This window comes from Lissotriton vulgaris, unplaced genomic scaffold, assembly GCF_964263255.1.
Source record: "Lissotriton vulgaris unplaced genomic scaffold, aLisVul1.2 SCAFFOLD_842, whole genome shotgun sequence".
Taxonomy (NCBI): Eukaryota; Metazoa; Chordata; class Amphibia; order Caudata; family Salamandridae; genus Lissotriton; species Lissotriton vulgaris.
Genome location: NW_028250691.1, coordinates 708,298 through 726,342, shown reverse-complemented (window position 1 = coordinate 726,342; position 18,045 = coordinate 708,298). Strand labels below are relative to the sequence as shown.

The following is an 18,045-nucleotide window of genomic DNA, read 5'->3' as shown; positions in this document are numbered from 1 at the left end:
CCTCTTGACAAGGGGTCCAGGACCCCACACCACCCTGCTTGGTGAGGGTACACATGGCAGTCGTGTTGTCTGTGAACACTTGCACCAACTTCCCATTGACAGAGAGAAGAAATGCTTTCCGTGCTAGTCAGATCGCTCACAGCTCCAACAAGTTGATGAGGAGCCCCGACTCCGCCCAGAGACCAGAGTCCTCTAATCTCCACCTCTCCCAGATGGCCACCCTATCCCAGAAGTGAAGCATTTGTCAATACTGTGAGATCTGGTTGGGGAAGGGGAAAGGGGTCTGCATCTGACCCAATAGCCGGTCTGGTGGCTCAGTGGACTAATGGATCCACTGCAGGTGGCCTGTGTTCGACCTAATGGCCAAAGGTTCAATTCCGGGCGATCCACTCAGCCTTTCTTCCATCTGAGTTCAATAAAATGAGTACCATTGAGTTGGGTAACAATAAACATCTGTTATTCAGCGCCAAGATACCTACGGGTGAAAGTGCACTTTACAAATACATGTGTTACATAATAGCAGGTTGTTAGACACCATAGTAGGTCTTTTGTACTTCCCTCTGAGAACTAGACCATATCGGTGAGATTCCCTTGATGCTGCACCCACTGGAACTTCAGGTCCCACTCCAGAGCCCGCATGCGCCACCTGTTGTGATTTACCAACAGGATGCAGGAGGCCATGAGTGCCTGCAGCCTCAGAGTCATTCTCACCAAAATCCAGGAAAGAGGCTGAAACATCGGTATTATAAACTGAATATCCTGGACAAGCCCAAAAGTGCACTGTATCCAGAACAGCTCAGCTGAAAGGAAGGATCTGAGAAGGAGTCAGGTGTGACTTTGGCACATTATTGTGAACCCCAGTGAATGCAGGAGGTCTGCCGTAGTCTTGAGGTGCGAAACAACAGTCTGGGCTGAGGAAGCCTTCAACAGCCAGTCCTCAAGTTAGTGGAAGACTGGAACCCCTAACCTAGGCAGATGAAATGCGACCCCTACCATCACTTTGGTGAACACCCATGGGGGGCTGGTAAGGCCAAAGGGTAGCACAGTGAACTGGAAGTGCTCGTGGCTTACTTTGAACTGCAGGTAACGCCTTGTGGGTCGGCAGGAAGGGAATGTGAAAAAAAGCATATGCCTTTTTCCAGTATCATTTTTATTAGGGGCTATGTACTTTTTAAGATCTATATACGATCGAAATAAAGTTTTATGACTGACTGACTGAAAATTCGCATTCTGCAAGACCAACGCTACCAGCTAGTTTCCTTGGTCTAGGCCTGACAAGACCTGACCCAACGTGAGCATCTTAAATTTCTCCTTTTTTAGGAAGAGAATGAAGGTCCAGAGGTCTAGAATAGGATGAAGACCTTTGTTCTTTTTGGGTATCAGAAAGTAGCGGTAATAGCTTTCACTGCCTACTTCTGAAACCAGAACCCTCTCCATAGCCCCCTCGACCAGGTGAGCTGTGACTTCCTCTCTCAGCAAAAGAAGATGATCCTCCGCCAGCTATTCTTGAGATAGTGGTAAAGGAGGAGGAAAAGATAGAAAAGGGAGGGAGCACCAATCCCGAATGTTCTGAAAGACCTATTTGTCCGATATTATGGACTGCCACTGGAGGAGGTGCTATTGATTTCTCCCTCCAACTGGACACCCATGGTCTTGCAGAACCAAATTCGGAAGGTTTAGAGGCTGCAGCTACTGGGGCGAGTGGCAAACTACCTCTGGCTACCATTTCCTTAAAGGCCGGAATGCACCGCGTCCACATCCCACACAACTTGGGCAGTCTGTGCAGGACGGTGGCTGGGGTATGGCTGACTAGGTTGAAAACCCCTTCCGTGGCCTCAAAAGGGGCAAAAAGCAGACTGGGCACGAGGTGTCACTAAGAGTCCCAGCGGACTGCCTTAGCCCGTGAGTCCTTGAAGTGCTCCAGTGCCGAGTCTGCCTTCTCTCCGAAGAGATGAGTCCCATCAAAGGGCATACCCATAAGGTTGGCCTGGACATCACCCGAGAAGCCAGATGTTCTCAGCCAGGCGTAGTGCCGCAAGGCCACCGTCGACAAAACAGTTCTACCCAGCGATTCAGTCGTTTCCAAACCACACCTAATGGTAAACTTTGCTGCATCTCTCCCATCTTTCACTCCCTGGGAAAGCAAGCTCCGGGCCTCCTCTGGGACCAGTGGCATTACTTGCACAACCGTGTCCCAAAGGGTGTGCGAGAAACGGCCCAATAGGCATTCAGTGTTCACCGACCACAATGCCAGACTGGCAGAAGAAAACATCTTCTTCTCATGTGCGTCCAGCTTCTTAGATTCCCTGTCTGGGAGGAGCAGAAGGGAATGCGCCGTGGGACGTCGTGGCTTGGACCACCAAGCTCTCAGGAGTAGGATGTTGACTGAGGAACCTTGGATCACCCAGTGCAGGGCAATGGAGGTGTGCTATAATCCTGTTCACAGGAGCCCTGTGCTAGGATTGGACCATGAACGTAGAAGGACATATGTTAGTGCCTCATTAAAGGGCAAATGGAGTTCAGATGAAGAAGCTCCAGGTTGAAGTACTTTAGTCAAGAGAGTAGTCTTGACTTGCACCAAGGGCAGCTGTAGGCCAAGAACCTCTGCTGCCCTCTTTACCACCATAGCAGAATAAGCCCCCTCCTTAGCCATAGTAGGTAGAGAGAGCATACCAGCATCTGGAGAGGTGTCCAGACAACTGGCCTCAGCAAGCTCCTCATACTAGTCCAAATCCTCACCATGATAGTCTAACTGTAGTTCGAAAGTGTTCAAAGACCCCTCCCACTTCTCCCATGCCTGAAACATCTTTAAAATGTACAGGCAATGACCCCGAGCCTCTGGGCTCCGTCAGTGCCAGACGATTCGGGCGGCCCTCTGGGAGAATTGACATCGGGGTCGGCACCAGGAAAGGTCTGTTGGCAAGGCCGGCGCCAACCAAGATTCAGAATCAGATCCATGAGGCCCCCCAGGCAGCAAGACGTCTCTATCAGATAAATACAGCAACCATCACTCCCTCTGGTGACAGTTGTTTGTAGGCCATTTCCATATTCTCTATCCAGGCAGCTTTGAATTCAAAGCAACCATTCTACATATTGTAGAGATGTGAGGAAAGGCAGTCCACTACTCCACCCATAATATTTGCATACAATTCTGTATATTTTGGTAACAGAAAATCACTTGCACCAGCAGATGGGGCAACTTTGCATTTAGCAAGTCGTGGCAGAAAAAAACCTTTTCAAAACATGTCCAACAATGTCAAAACGAGATGCCCAATGACAACATCACCATTAGTTAATAACACTCTTCTTTCTGAGTACAGCTTGGTAAGCATTTTTGCCAATAGGTGTGTTTGGTTGCATTACACTTGTTCAGTGTCAGAAACATGATGCCTATGATCAGGTTGGAGTAGAAGACATGCAGCTGCCTCTCAAAATGGTGACCCGGCCCAGTTAAATGCTGCGCATGGCTTCATTTTCAAGTGGCAGCTGGTGACATTTGAAAGTGGGAAGGCGTAAATACTGCACTGTGGCGAGTGAACGTAGCGAGCGAGCCCAAACCAACTAAATGTTTCGGAGGGGTTCTCCACCGAGAAAATGTTGAAAAAAAAGTGGGCAAATGGTGCATTTTCAAGCAAATTTGAGAAAGAGGTGGCTTGGCGAACACATCTCTGGGAGCAGCCAGACAAGTCTCTTTGCACTTGGACAGATACATCACTCTCCCTGCATTCACATAGGCACACTACCCACCCTGCACTCATAGACCCGTTATTCACCCTTGCCTGACACATCACAAAGCCTGCATTCACCCATCCGCATCACTCACCATGGACTCACACAGGCACACTGCTCAACCTGCGCTCACACAGACATCACTCACCCTTCGCTGTATTGCACTCAAAGATGCACACTGTTTCGCTCTCCCTACACTCACAAAAGTAGACTGCTCACCCTGCACTCAGGTCACACCACTCATCCAGTGTATTCACACCACTCAACCCTCACTCATGAGGGCACACAGCTCATCCAGTGTACTCATACAGCCACACAACTCACTCTGCGCTAACACAGACTCACCATTCACTGTTGGATGCATTTGATACACACCCAATAACAAAGACCGGTCTCCCTGCTCTCGTGGTAGTCTCTCAAATCAGGAAATCTGCCTAGCTAGTCCCCGAAAGCATACTAGGTTTCCCCATTTCCGGGTTGCCGCCCTTACACGACCTGTAGCATACAGGCAGGTCTCACAGATCTCGGGACAGTATCCCAAAACAACATGTCTCCTTACTTAGATCCTAAGAAAGCCGATAAAAACAGATCTAAACAATCCATGGAATTGTTTATGCATTGGGGTGCCTACGTGATCCCCACATGATGGCTGAAAGCCATTTTAAGTTCTTGCACGCAAGATAGACGCGACATCAACTGGTGATAGACCTTCATCACTCATCCATGCATCCCGAGCCTCTGATGACAGTGCCGGTAACTTGCATAAGTCCAGGTGCAGGGTACAAATACCCATCTTTTGTACATAAAACCAATGCCCTTCATAAGCTGGCTGCACCTGCCAGAGGGTTTGAGTGTCCCTACCTCACTGAGTTGACCATCAACAGTTGGGTACTTTCTAACAAAACATACAAAGAAAAAGACCTACAAACTATCCCTCCACCTCCAAGTGAGAATTTAAAGGAACAGAGACCTGTTTGCCAAGACTTTCATGCCGGGGGCGATAGAGGGGTGCAGGAAGTGCTGCCTTCTTTTTATTCCACTCTCCTCAAAGAAGCAGATTCCCAGACTTCTCCTCCAAAACGGGGGCAATTCCAAGCTGACAGCAGCCCTTACGGATATAGAACACATTGCACCATGAGTGTCGCCATCTATATCTGCTCCATCCGTCTCCTGGCCATACCTGACTTTTTACCTCATTGGGTACCCCATCTCAGCGCCTACTGAATCCCCATCTGATCCACCAACCAAACTTTTTGTGCCGATATCCCCCTCCCCTCCCTCCTTATTATCGTCCTTCGCTTTCCAATGTGTTTCCTCTCTCTCTTACTTAATAATTAACTTTTCTTGCTGGACCCTCAACCCCTGTGCCCCCCTCACCTGCTTCCTCCTCCGACTCCCTGCAGCACTCACCTGAGCCGCACTTACGGTGTGACACACCTGCCTCGATCAAAACGGAGGAAGGACTAACGAGTGTTATACCTGGGCAGAGACAGAGGAAGGACTAATGAGAGACTAGGGCAAACACCTGCTTCGATACAGAATGAGGACTAATGGGAGCGTGTGGTGACCCGCAAACCCATTATTTATTTATTTATTTAGTCATGTGGTATTATATAGCATGGGCATTACACGAAGATGTAAGAGCAGTGCTTGAAATGGAAATAAATGTACACCTTGTACCTGTTTGCTGCTAGAAGTTCCAGTACTCTCCCACTAAAAGCATTGCAGCAGTGCTGGTCCCTCTAAGATCAGAGTGCAGGTAGTAACTGACAGTATCTGCCCATGTAAAGTTCTGTCAGAGGGTTTTACAGCACTGTACATAGTTAAAATAATTCACACCTGCTGTTACATATTGAGTGTCAAGGTGTAAACAGATATAGACGTAAGCATCATTTGGCGCTGCAGGTGCCTCGGGTTCAGTGCACCTGGGAGAAGAGGAGAAGGAGAACTCTGCATGAAGGAGAAAGGAGAGGCCTTGAGAGTGCGGGACAGTAGCAGAAATGTGGAAGGAAGAGACATCACTGTATGTAGAGGTTGAAGTGCATAACAAATTATGGAAACCAAGATGAGTGCAGCGAGGGTCTGGTCAGTAATTTTGGGAATATGCAACAAGCAGAATGGGAACTGTTGGTGTGAAATGATAAAAGATCACACCCATTGCAACCACTGACGGTGTGAGTGAAGAAAGCTCAAAGAAAGAGCTGAGGTAGGGGAGAAGGCAGTCGCGGCTAATACTCGCGGGGGTCGCGCAGGGGCCAGGAGAGTTTAATATTACAATTTAAGAAAAGAAAACTTAACTTACCGAGCCGGGGTCCCGCGTTGGCGCCTTCAACGTCTTCTCAACAGGAACAGCTGCGTCACTGGAGTGGCAACCCCTCTCAGTCAATACTGACGCTGCTTCAGCAGCGCCAGGATTGGCTTAGCAGGGATACTCGCCGCCAGCCCACCCTTTAGGAGACAGAGGGCTGTGATGTTGATCAACCCTCGCTCTCTTAATGCGCAGCTGCCAGTCAGACTCAACACTAGTGCGCATGACTGGCTGGTCTGAAAAATTATCTGACCTAAACCCAGCATGCACACTTGTGCTGCTGCCTGCTGTGCACTCCGTGCCACCCCCTGGCCTGACAATGCATGTCCGTCAGCATGACGCCGGACCGCCCAGCCGCTTCAGACTCTGAAGAGGGTGGGCAGTCTGGTGTCAAGCTGACTGACATGCAATGTCAGTTCAGACAGCTGCCAAGGGAGCTGCGGGCGCGGCCGCGTGGGTCAACACCCCAGCACCCTAATGGACGCACCGCCACTGTCATTTTGAACTGGGGACATTATGAACCGCATCATACCTATTGAGGCACCTTGGTGATATAGGAATGATCAAACCCACACTACACAAATGCAAAAAAGACTAACACGGATACAGCCAAGGTGTAATGCGTTTTTAGAAGACAGAATTTGCACGAACGAGAAGTGAACCTTGAAATAAAAAATCTATCTTTTCTACGGTTATATCATTTTGCAGATTGAGACAACTCTCTCCCTTTTTAACGGGTTAGCCTAAGAATGCAGCTTTCCACCCTAGTGATGGGAATGAATTTGATGGGCTGAGGTTTGGGTATGGTACCAGTTAAGCATAATGCTTTAATATTTCCAGTGACACACGCTATTTTACGGCAAAAGTGGATATTATGCCACTTGCTTTCTTCTTCTCTTCCAAATGAGTTAGCAGGTAGTGGTGGGATTTCGCAGGGAACATACGTGCAAATATTACTACCATACGTAAGTGCAGTATACTCACTTCTCCATGCGAAAAGCCTAAAACTTGGTGCAAACACACAGACAGGAGCTTGGCATTTCACGTTAGAACAGGGAATACTCTGTAAATAACTTTGGAGTGTTCAAAGTGTAAAATGATTTCAGACCTCACTTGGTAGAGAAAAGTATCCAAGAACATTAGTATTACTGCCTTGCTATCAGTAATCACCTAATGCCGTGGCTCAACGGCAAGTATTATACATTTTCTCATTCCATAGCGAAGCACGTCAGGTAACACATTAACAGTTATGATTTAGGATTGTCTGTTTGTCTGTAAGTGATTCAGAACTATTTTGACCTATTATTTTGTCATAAACAATGTTTCTAAAATTAAAATATATTGATATTTTTAAGGTGTGTAACAATAAAAAAAACTGCCACTGTGATGCAGATTGGGCCCCTCCATTTTGTGACAAACCAGGCTTAGGAGGCAGTTTGGACAGTGGACCAATTAGACTTGCAGGTGAGTGAATATGAGACATTTATTTTGAACTGTCTTAAGAGATAACTGTGTATGCCTCTTGTTTTAGAATCAACAGAACAGAGAACGTTTTTAGTGCAGAAGTTTACAGTACCGCTTTCCACCCATCCACTGTTATTTTCGCAACACTATCTGAAATATTATACCATTTGTTGATCAGATAAAATGTTTTGTTTGCTTCCCCCATTGGGACTTGGTGGGGATTTCGCTGCTTGGGGACGTGTGGGTTGGGGATCACATGCGCTCCTTTTCAGACCTGCAATACAGACATGCCCTTCGCCACTCCCAGTTTTATAAATACTTACAACTCCGTCATGCTCTCCACACACACCTTCCAACTCCCACCTCTCTCCCGGAATTTAGCCCTCTGGAAGCCCAGGTGATGATGGGGAACCTGGGGAGTGGGGTGTGTCCATTATATACCGAACACTGGTAAACAATTGCCCTACATCTCTCGATCGGCTTAGGGAGCGGTAGGAGGGATGGGTGGATCCTTTAGAAGAAGCGGACTGGCGGGATGCTCTTATGGCACCCAAAAGCCTGACTACATCCTATAAGTTACGCCTGGTCCAACTTTACTACCTCCACATGGTGTACCTCACCCCGGCACGTCTCTTCCGAGCCGGCATGAGAGCTTCCCCGGCATGCGCGCGCTGTGCCTGTACTTCGGCAGACTTCTACCACATGGTATGGTCGTGCCAGGCCCTTGAGCCGTTCTGGAAGGGGGTAGAACTTGAACTCACACGGGCCCTGGGGTTGGAGGTCCCCCACGACCCTAGACACTTGTTGTTGGGGGTATTTGATGGATTAGATGGCTCTAGGGCTGACAAGCGTTTCCTGGGGACAGCTGTGGCGGTGGCGAAGCGGGACATTGCAGCGAGTTGGTCCCAGACTGCGGCCCAGACGCTGCGGAAATGGAGGAGGGGCGTGAATTGGTGTGGGATACAAGAGGAGTCTCTTTTTGAGGCCCGGGGTTGCCCGGAACTGTTTGGTAAAGTGTGGGGCAAATGGTTTGGCTTTTTATCCCATCTTGAAGGTCCATGTCTTGCCATGTTAATGTGGTATATGGACGCTAAAGTAACTACTCAGGGTGATCGTACTGTTTGTGTTGTCGCCAAGGAGGGGAACTGTTGTAACTGTGCTTTGTGCTTTGCTACCAATGAATCTGTTTGCTCCAGAAAATTCAATAAATATTGATTATCAAATTATATTTTATTGTTTGCAATTAATTGAAGCAATTAACAATAAAACAATCTCACATATATAAAAAAGCAATGTTCCACCCGTTCAACTCCATTTTTAAATTAAATAATATGTCTCACACTACAGTGCTCCTTAAAATCTTTTGGTTGCCATGGCTGCCCCTTTAAAACAGAAAGCAAAACAGAGTAAAACATCGCTATCGAAACCATTGCACTAATATTTATATACTACTAAGCCCACATTAAAGTGCATGCAGAGTCACCCTTCCAAAGCTGATCCTTTTGAGGACTTGCCTAGACAGATTTAGCAGTTTGCTGCTGAAGGCCAATTGTGAACAATACAGAAAACTGAATGGGCTTTATGTCAGTCCCTTATTTAAGATAACATAACATGGTTTGTCTATCTCACTTCTTTGCTTCTGATTCAATAGCTTTTGTCCCTATTCTTGCGTTGGTTTCCCCCAAAGAGCATTTTGGTCTCACCCTTATGTGATTGGTTGAGTTGTATCCTTTCTCTACTGCCAGAACATAAGATTACTGTCTGTGAGGGACTATTTCCTCCCCATTTCTCTGTGATCCCACCGTCTTTCGTGCTCCCGCTCTCGTTATTAAAAAATGAGTTCCTCTGGAACCCTGCTTGCCCTCCACTGCTATAACGCTGGTAGCTAATTGGAATGGCTTTCAAAGCAATATAAAATGCCGAACCATGCATGTGTGTATGTATGCCCAAAAGGGCTACTTGGGATTTTTTTATTTTTGCTTTTAAACCATTCAAGTTGGTCTCTGGCAGCTGAACGTATGGAGGCCATCTTAGAATAATTTTCTTGAAGCCAAATATAAAGCATTTCAATATGGCTGCTCTCATGGACACCAGAACCATGAGGACACCACTTCCTGGGCGGCTGGTGGGGGGGAGCAGGAAGTGATGAGGACAGGAAAGAGAGAAACAGAAAACTCAAGGACCTGGGGACGAAGAGGAAGGAAGAGGACCTGCTCGTATGCATGGCCCATGATTATGCCCATACCTGTTTGCAAAGAAATAAAGAATACAAAGGCTAGCTGCGGCCCGTCCAGGGACGAGTGGTGGGGCAGAGGGGGCCGTGTTTCGGATAGGGAAGCAGAACACAGGAGTCAAGGTGCCTTTGTCAGCAACAACCTGTGCAGGAAAGAGAGGTGGGGCTGGTTGTGGGGGGCGGGGGTGGGAATTTTGACTGGCGACAATAAGGGGAATTTAATTTTTATTTAAATTTCCCTCGTGGTCCTCTGTTGAAATCCTCCGCCCCCCACAACCAGCCCCACCTCTCTTTCCTGCACGGGCCGTTGCTGAAAAAGGCACCTTGACTTCTGTGTTCTTCTTGCCTCTTCGAAACATGACATCTAGTAAACAAAGGTGAGCAGAGGAGCGAAGACAGATCCCAGCCTCATCTCCAGAGGCGGTGCATCCATTAGGGCATTGCCACACTCATAAATTGGCCCCTACTACATGTAAATAAATATTTATTAATACACGTACAACTTTCAATTTGTTATTCAGCCCAGGGCAGTCAGCCTTTAGCCATGGTGTGGGGCGTCGGCTGCTCTTAAGGAGGTGGGGCTTCCATTTACATATTAGCAGCATACCAGTGGAAGTGAGCTTATGGCACAAAGCGCGCATGTTGGGTTGGCCATCTGCCTTTCTCCGGCCAACTCGACACACAGAGGAGAGGCTTCTCTCCACTTGCACAGTAGGGAAGCGGAAGTTGATCAAAGCTGCAACCTGGTCTCTTAATGAGCGGTGAATTTGCCTGCACAAGCCAATCCTGGCACTGCTCTCATGCAGCGTCTGGATTGGCTGAGCGCAGTTTTTGCACATGTGGGGAACTGCAGGGTTGGGGGGCTCTTCCCACGGAACATGACCAATCACTGTAATGGCTAATTGTGAAGCCATGTAGTGATTGCTCATTTCTTCAGTTACTGGGGAGGGCTGCTCGGTCAGCCTGTCTGTTCCTTCACACTCCCGGTGTCAGCAAGCGAGAAGGAGGCAGAACACACGTGACCTCATGCTGCTGCGGCCAGGCTTGAATCTGTCCTGAGTGACTCCTCTGAGCCTTGTGTGGTCATGAAGATTCCTCAGTGGAGTCATGCTAAGTGCCCATTTATGGTCGAGGAGATGAGGCAGTTCTTCCTCCTTGGATAGATGAGGCGTTGCATAGAAAATCAGCATTGTCCTATGTGGAAGGGTGTGACTACTGTGTGAAGGAACGCTGCTTGATAGTTTGTTTGGGACCACTAGGATGACTTGGCCCCAGTCTCTATTGATCTTCTTGAATACTCTCGGCATGAGATGGGGGGCAGAAAGGCATGCAGGTGTCCCGGCCTCCAATTCTGGTGAAACGCATCTTTGAGGGAGAACTGCCTTGGGAAGGCAAATAGATCAAGCCAAGTTACTCCCCATTGTTGGAAGATGCTCTGCAGCACCTCTGAGTGTAACCACAGTTCATGATATGATAGCCAGTGTCGGCTGAGTATGTCAGCTCCAGTGTTTAAAGATCTTTTCAGGACCTGGGTCATCAGAATGACGCCCTTTGCATACATGCACTTCCAAAGCCTTCTAAAAGAACCCACATCACCCTTTAATACCACATGTTGTTCATGTTGTCCATGGGCACCTGCACCCATTCCCCTTTAATAATCTGGAGAAACACTTTCAGTGCCAAGCGAATCACACACAACTAGCAAGTTGATGTGGAAGTGAGCCTCCACCACAGACCGGAGTCCTCTGATCTCCACCTTTCCCAGGTGACCTCTCCAACCTAGCAATGATGCAGTCTGCCGTCTATCCAATTGTTGTCAAGCAGCCACCACTGCAGACCTTTTGGACTCTACTTCAACATCTGGCTGGAGTCTGACAGGTTGTTTGATGCTGAGCCTACCGACACTTCAAATCCCAATACAGAGCCTGCATGGGCCACCTGTTGTGATCCAGAAGCAGGATGCAGGAGGTTAAGAGGCTCAGAAGCCTCAGAGCCACTCTCAATGGGACCCAGGTCAAGGGTTGAAACATCTGGATTACAGTCTGAATGTCTTGGACTCGTTGAGGCAGGCAGATAGCTTGAAAAAGTACTATATCCAGGATGGCTCAGATGAAAAGGGAGAAGCTGTGAACAAGTCAGGTGCGACTTTGCCACCTTGATGGGGAAAACCAACAATGACAGCAGGTCCGCCATCATCTGGAGATGGCTTATGACTGCTTGAGGTGAAGTCACCTTCAGTAGCCAGTTGTCAAGCTATGGGAAGATTGGTATACACAATCTCTGCAGATGGGATGTGACTAACACCACCACCACCACCTTTGTGAACACCCAAGGTGCACTGGTCAGGCCAAAGGGGAGCACAAAGGATTAGAAGTGCTCTAGTCTTGGCCTACCTGGAACTACAGTCCAAGAATAAGAAAATATGCCTCCTGCAAGCCGAGTGTCACCATCTAGTCTCCTAGAGCCAGGGCAGGTAGAACTTGGGCCAGGGTAAGCATCTTGAATTTGTTCTTCTGGAAGAAGAAGTTGAGAGGACGAAGACTGAATATGGGGCATAGGCCTCTAGCTAAACTTTAGGAGAGTCCGCGCACTCCCACTGAATAATCAATAGACAATAATTGCTACGATCAATTTAACCAAAGAGTGCGTGCAACCCAGTGTGAAGGCAGCCAGCCTAATAACTAGTAACTAACTAGTCCCCACGGGGGAGGTGAAAGGTGACCCAACCTTCTACCGGTGATCCTATGCTGCCAAGGACAAATTGAAATGGTTTTGCTTCTCTGGCTGTGGGGTAGGGTTTGTGGTCTGAGAAGTGTGCTACCCTTGTTCTCCTGCACTTTGTTAACCGGCTCCCCAGCCCTTACTCTTGAAAGAGCTGACAGTCCTTTTGCTACTGAGGCCCATTTGGCAGTGACACTGCAGATATCCCCCAAATGGGTGTTGTTGTTGAGGATACTGCTGAGCTGCCTGAGCTAGGCCCAGAGAGCAAGCAGTGGCTTTGCTTTCTTTAAATTTCTCGAGGGCCTAGTCAGCCCTTGCCCTGAAACGTTTTGAGCTATCGAACGGCATGTTAATGAGGGACTACTGGACACTCAGATAGGCCTGTGTAGCAGATCTACAAGCTCTCTGGGGTCAGATCTTGTATCAGAAAATCTGGGCCTCCGGTAGCAGGGCTGTACCGTCTTGCAGCCTGTCTGTTGACCTGTGGGGAAGATCTTGGTTTCAACTAGTTGCCCATAAGTACAACTTCTAAGTTCCGATTGAAAGGAAGCAGAGCTTCCTGAGTGGTAGCTTCCGGGTTAAGAATCTCTGTCAACATGTTGATTTTCACCTCCTGCATTGGTAGTTTGAGGTTGAGAACTTTGACCGCCTTCCTGATGACTGTTGCAAAGTAGACTCTTCTGTGGCCACAGGTTTAGGTAAGCTTAAGTCAATGTCAGGAGAGACATCCAACCCACTGGCATTTTCCTCGAAAACATTGCCCTCATAATTAAATATACTCCTTCAACATCCTGACCGTAAAATGGCTAATTAGCGTCAGAAAAAGTAAAATAACATGTTGGAGACCGAGGGGTTTAGCTTCCAATTCAAACAAAACAATCAGGTCTGGAATCGGGGCTCTAGCCAGTTTAGGTGTTTTCGGCATTGTTGATGGCATTGAACGTTGCGCTGGGGCTAGAGCAAGTTGTGCCATATTTTGAGGATGGTGGGCAGGTGGTGAGGTCAGTATTCAGGACGGATCCACCTTAAATCCTTAGGGCCCGGAGGCACTCCAGAGGGATACGATGGAGTACCAAAGATGATTGCAAAGGCCTCCATCAAATGACACATTTAGTCTACCATGGCTGTCCGCTGAAGGGTGGGGGGGGGGCAAAGTCAAGTAAAAGCACTTGTGGAATCAGCTCTGTAGAGCAGCTCCAAGGCTTAGTGGTACCCGGAGAGTCGCATGAAATTGGTCGCATGATGGAGAACCGTGATTTGATTTCTTGTTTTGTTTGTGTTTCTTTCACCTATCTGAAGTCTTGGATCTTGATGTGGAGTTGTCTTGGTATCCGTCCCAGGAGCAGGTGCATGAACACGCCTTGATCAGGGTCCGGCACTGCTTCTGCAACTTCTTCCAGAGTTGAGCAATTGCTAGCTTTAGAGGCACTCTCAAATGTCCTCGCGGTTCATTTTAGCAAAACACAAGCAGGAGTTTGTGTAGTGCTGGGTGCCGAAACACCCCAGGCCTACTTTGAAAATTTCTGTTAACTGCATCTGTCATTGACAATCACAACACAGACTGAACCCCTGTCATTTTGGGGCTCATATCTGCACGCAGTAAGAGTTTTGATAGAAAAAACAAGTTTTCTTGAGGGAAAGTTCTGTCAAGAGGCAGCACTGCTAGGTCTGGATCTGTGATGGAAGGCGCAGCAAGAAAGGAACTAATGCCAGCATGCAGATGTGATGCATATATAGTTGTCAAACCCAAGCCGTAACAGAGCTAATGAAGAACAGCGCACCACCCAACCTAATGACAAGTGAAGGAATTGCTGTAAAGTTTCCACATCCAATCTTCCTCCTGGGGAATTCACATGGTGAGGAATCTGCAGTTAGAAGTCTCCCTCAGAACACAATCTCCCAAGCATGTGCACCACATCATCGATGGAAGAGGAGTACATTAACTATGAGCTGTGACAGAACACTCCAAGATATATCAAGCCTGAAGAACTTGTGCAACATTCATGCAGTGACAGCACTTTGGAGGAGGTGAGAAACGTCATGAAAAAACAACAGTGGAGACACGTTAATAACGTTCACTATGACACAGGAGTCCGCAAAGACAAGGTAGTTGCATTCAAAAACATCAAGAGGAGGAGTTTGAAACAGAACAAGAAATAGTCTTTGTGGCACCAGAATAGTAATTTTTCGGACTACATCAGTAAATCATCAATCTCGCACGTGTCACAGGGGACAGTAGCAACCAAAAAAATACTCAGAGAGAGCGTAGATATTCCAGGATTAGCTCGTCTGCTAGAAGAAATTACTCATACATGCCACTATGTCAAACCACAGGAAAGCCTTCAAGACCTAAACAAATGTCTGACCTCCCAGATGCAGTATGGACAACACTGGCAGCTGACTTCTATCGACCTCCTGGAAACTGGGGGAAACTTACTGGTTCTCATTGATGAGTACTCTTATTTCCCTCTGGTAAGCCAAGTGCTGTTAACGTTAGCAACTGCCACACCACCTGTCATTGATGAAATCTTTGCAGCCTGGATTGACCCCCTCGCAGTCAAAACTGACAATGGGTCCCATGCTCAGGAGAAGAGTTTCACAGGTTCATGATGTACTGGGGAATACATGATCAGAAAAGTACACCTCTGTGGCCGCAAGCCAGTGGCATGGCCAAGAGATTCATGGCCACTGCAGAGAAGGAAGTGCAAAGGACGAAGCAGACGCACATATTAATTGGCCAAGCCCTATGGTAGCAACTGTTGTAACACACTCCATAGCTCCACAGGGAAGTGCTCCCTGGAACTTGCACTATGGAGAAAGAGCCAGACCCAACTTTCACAACCAAAAGACAAGGTCATGATCATGATTTGATAGCGTCTCACTTCCGAAAGGCCATGGTGAAGATAAAAAAAGCAAGCACACACACAAAGCTAAGCAGTCACATGCCCATGTTCAAATCCAGTGACCAAATGTTAGTGCTACAGTTGCAAACCCAGAAGTCGGACACTCCTTTTACCCCAGGCCCTAACTGTCCCCAGGGTTAAAGGCAATATGATAATTGCCACGTCTCGGTCCCACTCCATAATCTCACACTTCAAAAGATTCAACATAGCTGAAGAGGAAGTATGGCATGGAAACAAAGATAACGGAGCGACAGATGCAATGCAGCCCAAAAAAGACTGCGAAAGGAACTAACTAAATGAAGCAGCCAAAGAAAGACCTGCCCCATCACTGGGTGGCCTCCTCCTAATATGACAGATTTGGAAACACCAGTGGCTGATCGAAAACATATGAAACCATGTAATATTCTCACTCTATATCTCTCTCGCATCAGGCACTTGCCTTCTCAGTCACGCTGTCGAAAAAGTGGGGAGGTGTCCTGGACACCATGAACTTGAAGACACCACTTCTTGGGCAGTTGTGGTAAGTAGCAGGAAGTGTTGGGGACAGGAAGGGGAGGGTACAGAACAGTTGAGGACCTGCTTGCGATGCATGGCCGGTGATATGTTCATACCTGTGTACAAATAAAAAAAGAATATAGAGGTGTCTACCTTGGCTCCTGTGCGCTCTTTGGTTCTCCAAAACATGACAGCTGCTGTTCGTGCGCATCAAACAAGCCAATAGGTCTGCACAGTTGTATCCTAATCATATTGGCCTTGTTGATTCTTGGTTTATTCATAATTTAGCATCACACAATGTTGCTGTGGAGGAACAGCTGTTGGTGTGATTTTATTCAATTGCACCTTCTAAAGTGCATATATAATTTACTTGGAATTTCTACGTTGACAGCATTCTTGCCTGATATGCCCACCAAACTAAAGAATATAGTATTGTAAGGCTTTCTTAGAGGATTCTGAAGTAAGAGTAAACGGAGTTGTGAGAAGTTGGCCTGGTATATGCTGACCACTAATTATAGTGGGCACCTTGTACCAGTCCAAACAACACTTATTGATGATTAGGTTAAAGACAACCTTTATTGAAAGCTATCCTAGTAGTAGCTATGGAGAACAGCCTTCAGGCTAAGTCTCGAAGGAATGTAGAGCAGCTTGGTCTACCAGATTATAACCTCCTGAATGACCAAATGAAAGGAAAACCACACAAGGAATATATAAAATATATGTATTTATTACTAAACACTCTCTACTAACTTCTTTATGAGATTAGAGAACAAAGCACACAATATTAAATCACTAGAACGACAGTAAATAGCACAGTACACAGTGGGCTCCACGGGGAGACCAAACCATATACTAAGAAATTTGTATAACAAGTACTACTTGACTAGACATTGTGCCTAGAGCACGTAGAATCACTGGGACTCCAAGGACCCACCCAAGGTAGTGACACAGGGGATCCACGGACGACGGCAGCCGTGTGAGAACACAGAAAGCGAGCTCCGTACAACTCTATGGGAAAGTTGCGGTTGGAATTTTAGAGATAAAGGACACTTAGGAGAGGACTTTAAGCAAACCCTTTCAAACTTAGAAGGTTCTAAGGTCAGCATTCTTGTGAGTACCGTAGTACCTGTGTTACCTCACCCAGGGAAGCCGGGTGCATAGGTGTCAAGTGGTGTCTGGAATCTTCGTTGTTTCAATGGTGTGATGCTGTAAAGTCCTGTTGCAGTGAAGCTGAAAAGTGTCCGTGTGATACAAGCCTGGATCGGAGATGAGAAGAACCTGAAACCAGAGGGGACAGATTCTGGGTCACTTCAGCGTGACCAGGGGCTCAGTAGACAAATGCCCACCAATGTTGGGTGTTTCAGTTGAGAAGAGGTAAAGCTGGACTCTGCAGCCACGGGGACCAGGAGATGTCGACCACAACCAAAGTCTGGAGGTGAGCTGTCCCAAAAAAGATGTCGAGTGCTGGGGGCTCAATGTCTGGATTGAACACCAACAAGCCATGGCAACTGCAAGGTCCTGGGGACTCCCCAAGTGAAGGAGAGGCAGGGCACATCTGGAGCAACCAGGAAAGCCCACAGAAAGTCAAGTAACCTTCACAGGGACCCACAGACCAAGGGACCAGGGATCGTGAAGGGACCTCGAGATGAATCTCAAAATACCAGCCCACGGAACACTCGTGGAGTGTAGGCTGGAAATCTTCAGTGCAATTACTGCTCGGGGTCAGGACTACAAGTAGCCCAAAGCACAGCCTCAGGGATCACCAAAAAGCATATGTTGCTGCAAAAGGACACAGGGCACAGGGGTACGGGTTGCACGGTGCCCCCGAGGGCTGCGGGTCTCAGGTTTGCTGAGAGTAATAGTCGATCTCGGAGACACTTGGGAACCCACCTCCTGTGTTGCATAAATCTTCTGAGTCCTCAGGAGATTCGTTGATGAAAACCAGTCAGATGTGTTCCAGGTGCCTGCCTTGCAGGGGAGTAACTCCTTTACTCCAAGGGAGATTCTTCAGTTGTCCAGCAAAGCGTAGATTGTCGAAAGATTCTGTAGCAGAGTTTAGTCCAGGTAAAATCTAAAGTCCTGCAGTCATGGGTTCCTACTTTATACCCAAGGAAGGGCTGGGACAAACTCTGGGGACCCACCTATGGGAGGGTCAGAACAGAGGGGTGGCTACACCCATGTCCTTTGTCGAG

General features: G+C 47.6%; 1 protein-coding gene across 1 annotated transcript in view; it reads left to right on the top strand.

Annotated features, from left to right (window-relative positions):
- The window catches only part of LOC147663160 (disintegrin and metalloproteinase domain-containing protein 12-like), a 280,469-nt gene that overhangs the window by 34,523 nt on the left and 227,901 nt on the right, over nt 1-18,045 (top strand). The window contains exon 5 of the mRNA XM_086950624.1: nt 7,393-7,501. Within this exon, the coding sequence (XP_086806750.1) occupies nt 7,393-7,501 (109 nt within the window). The remainder of the gene's footprint in view (nt 1-7,392; nt 7,502-18,045) is intronic.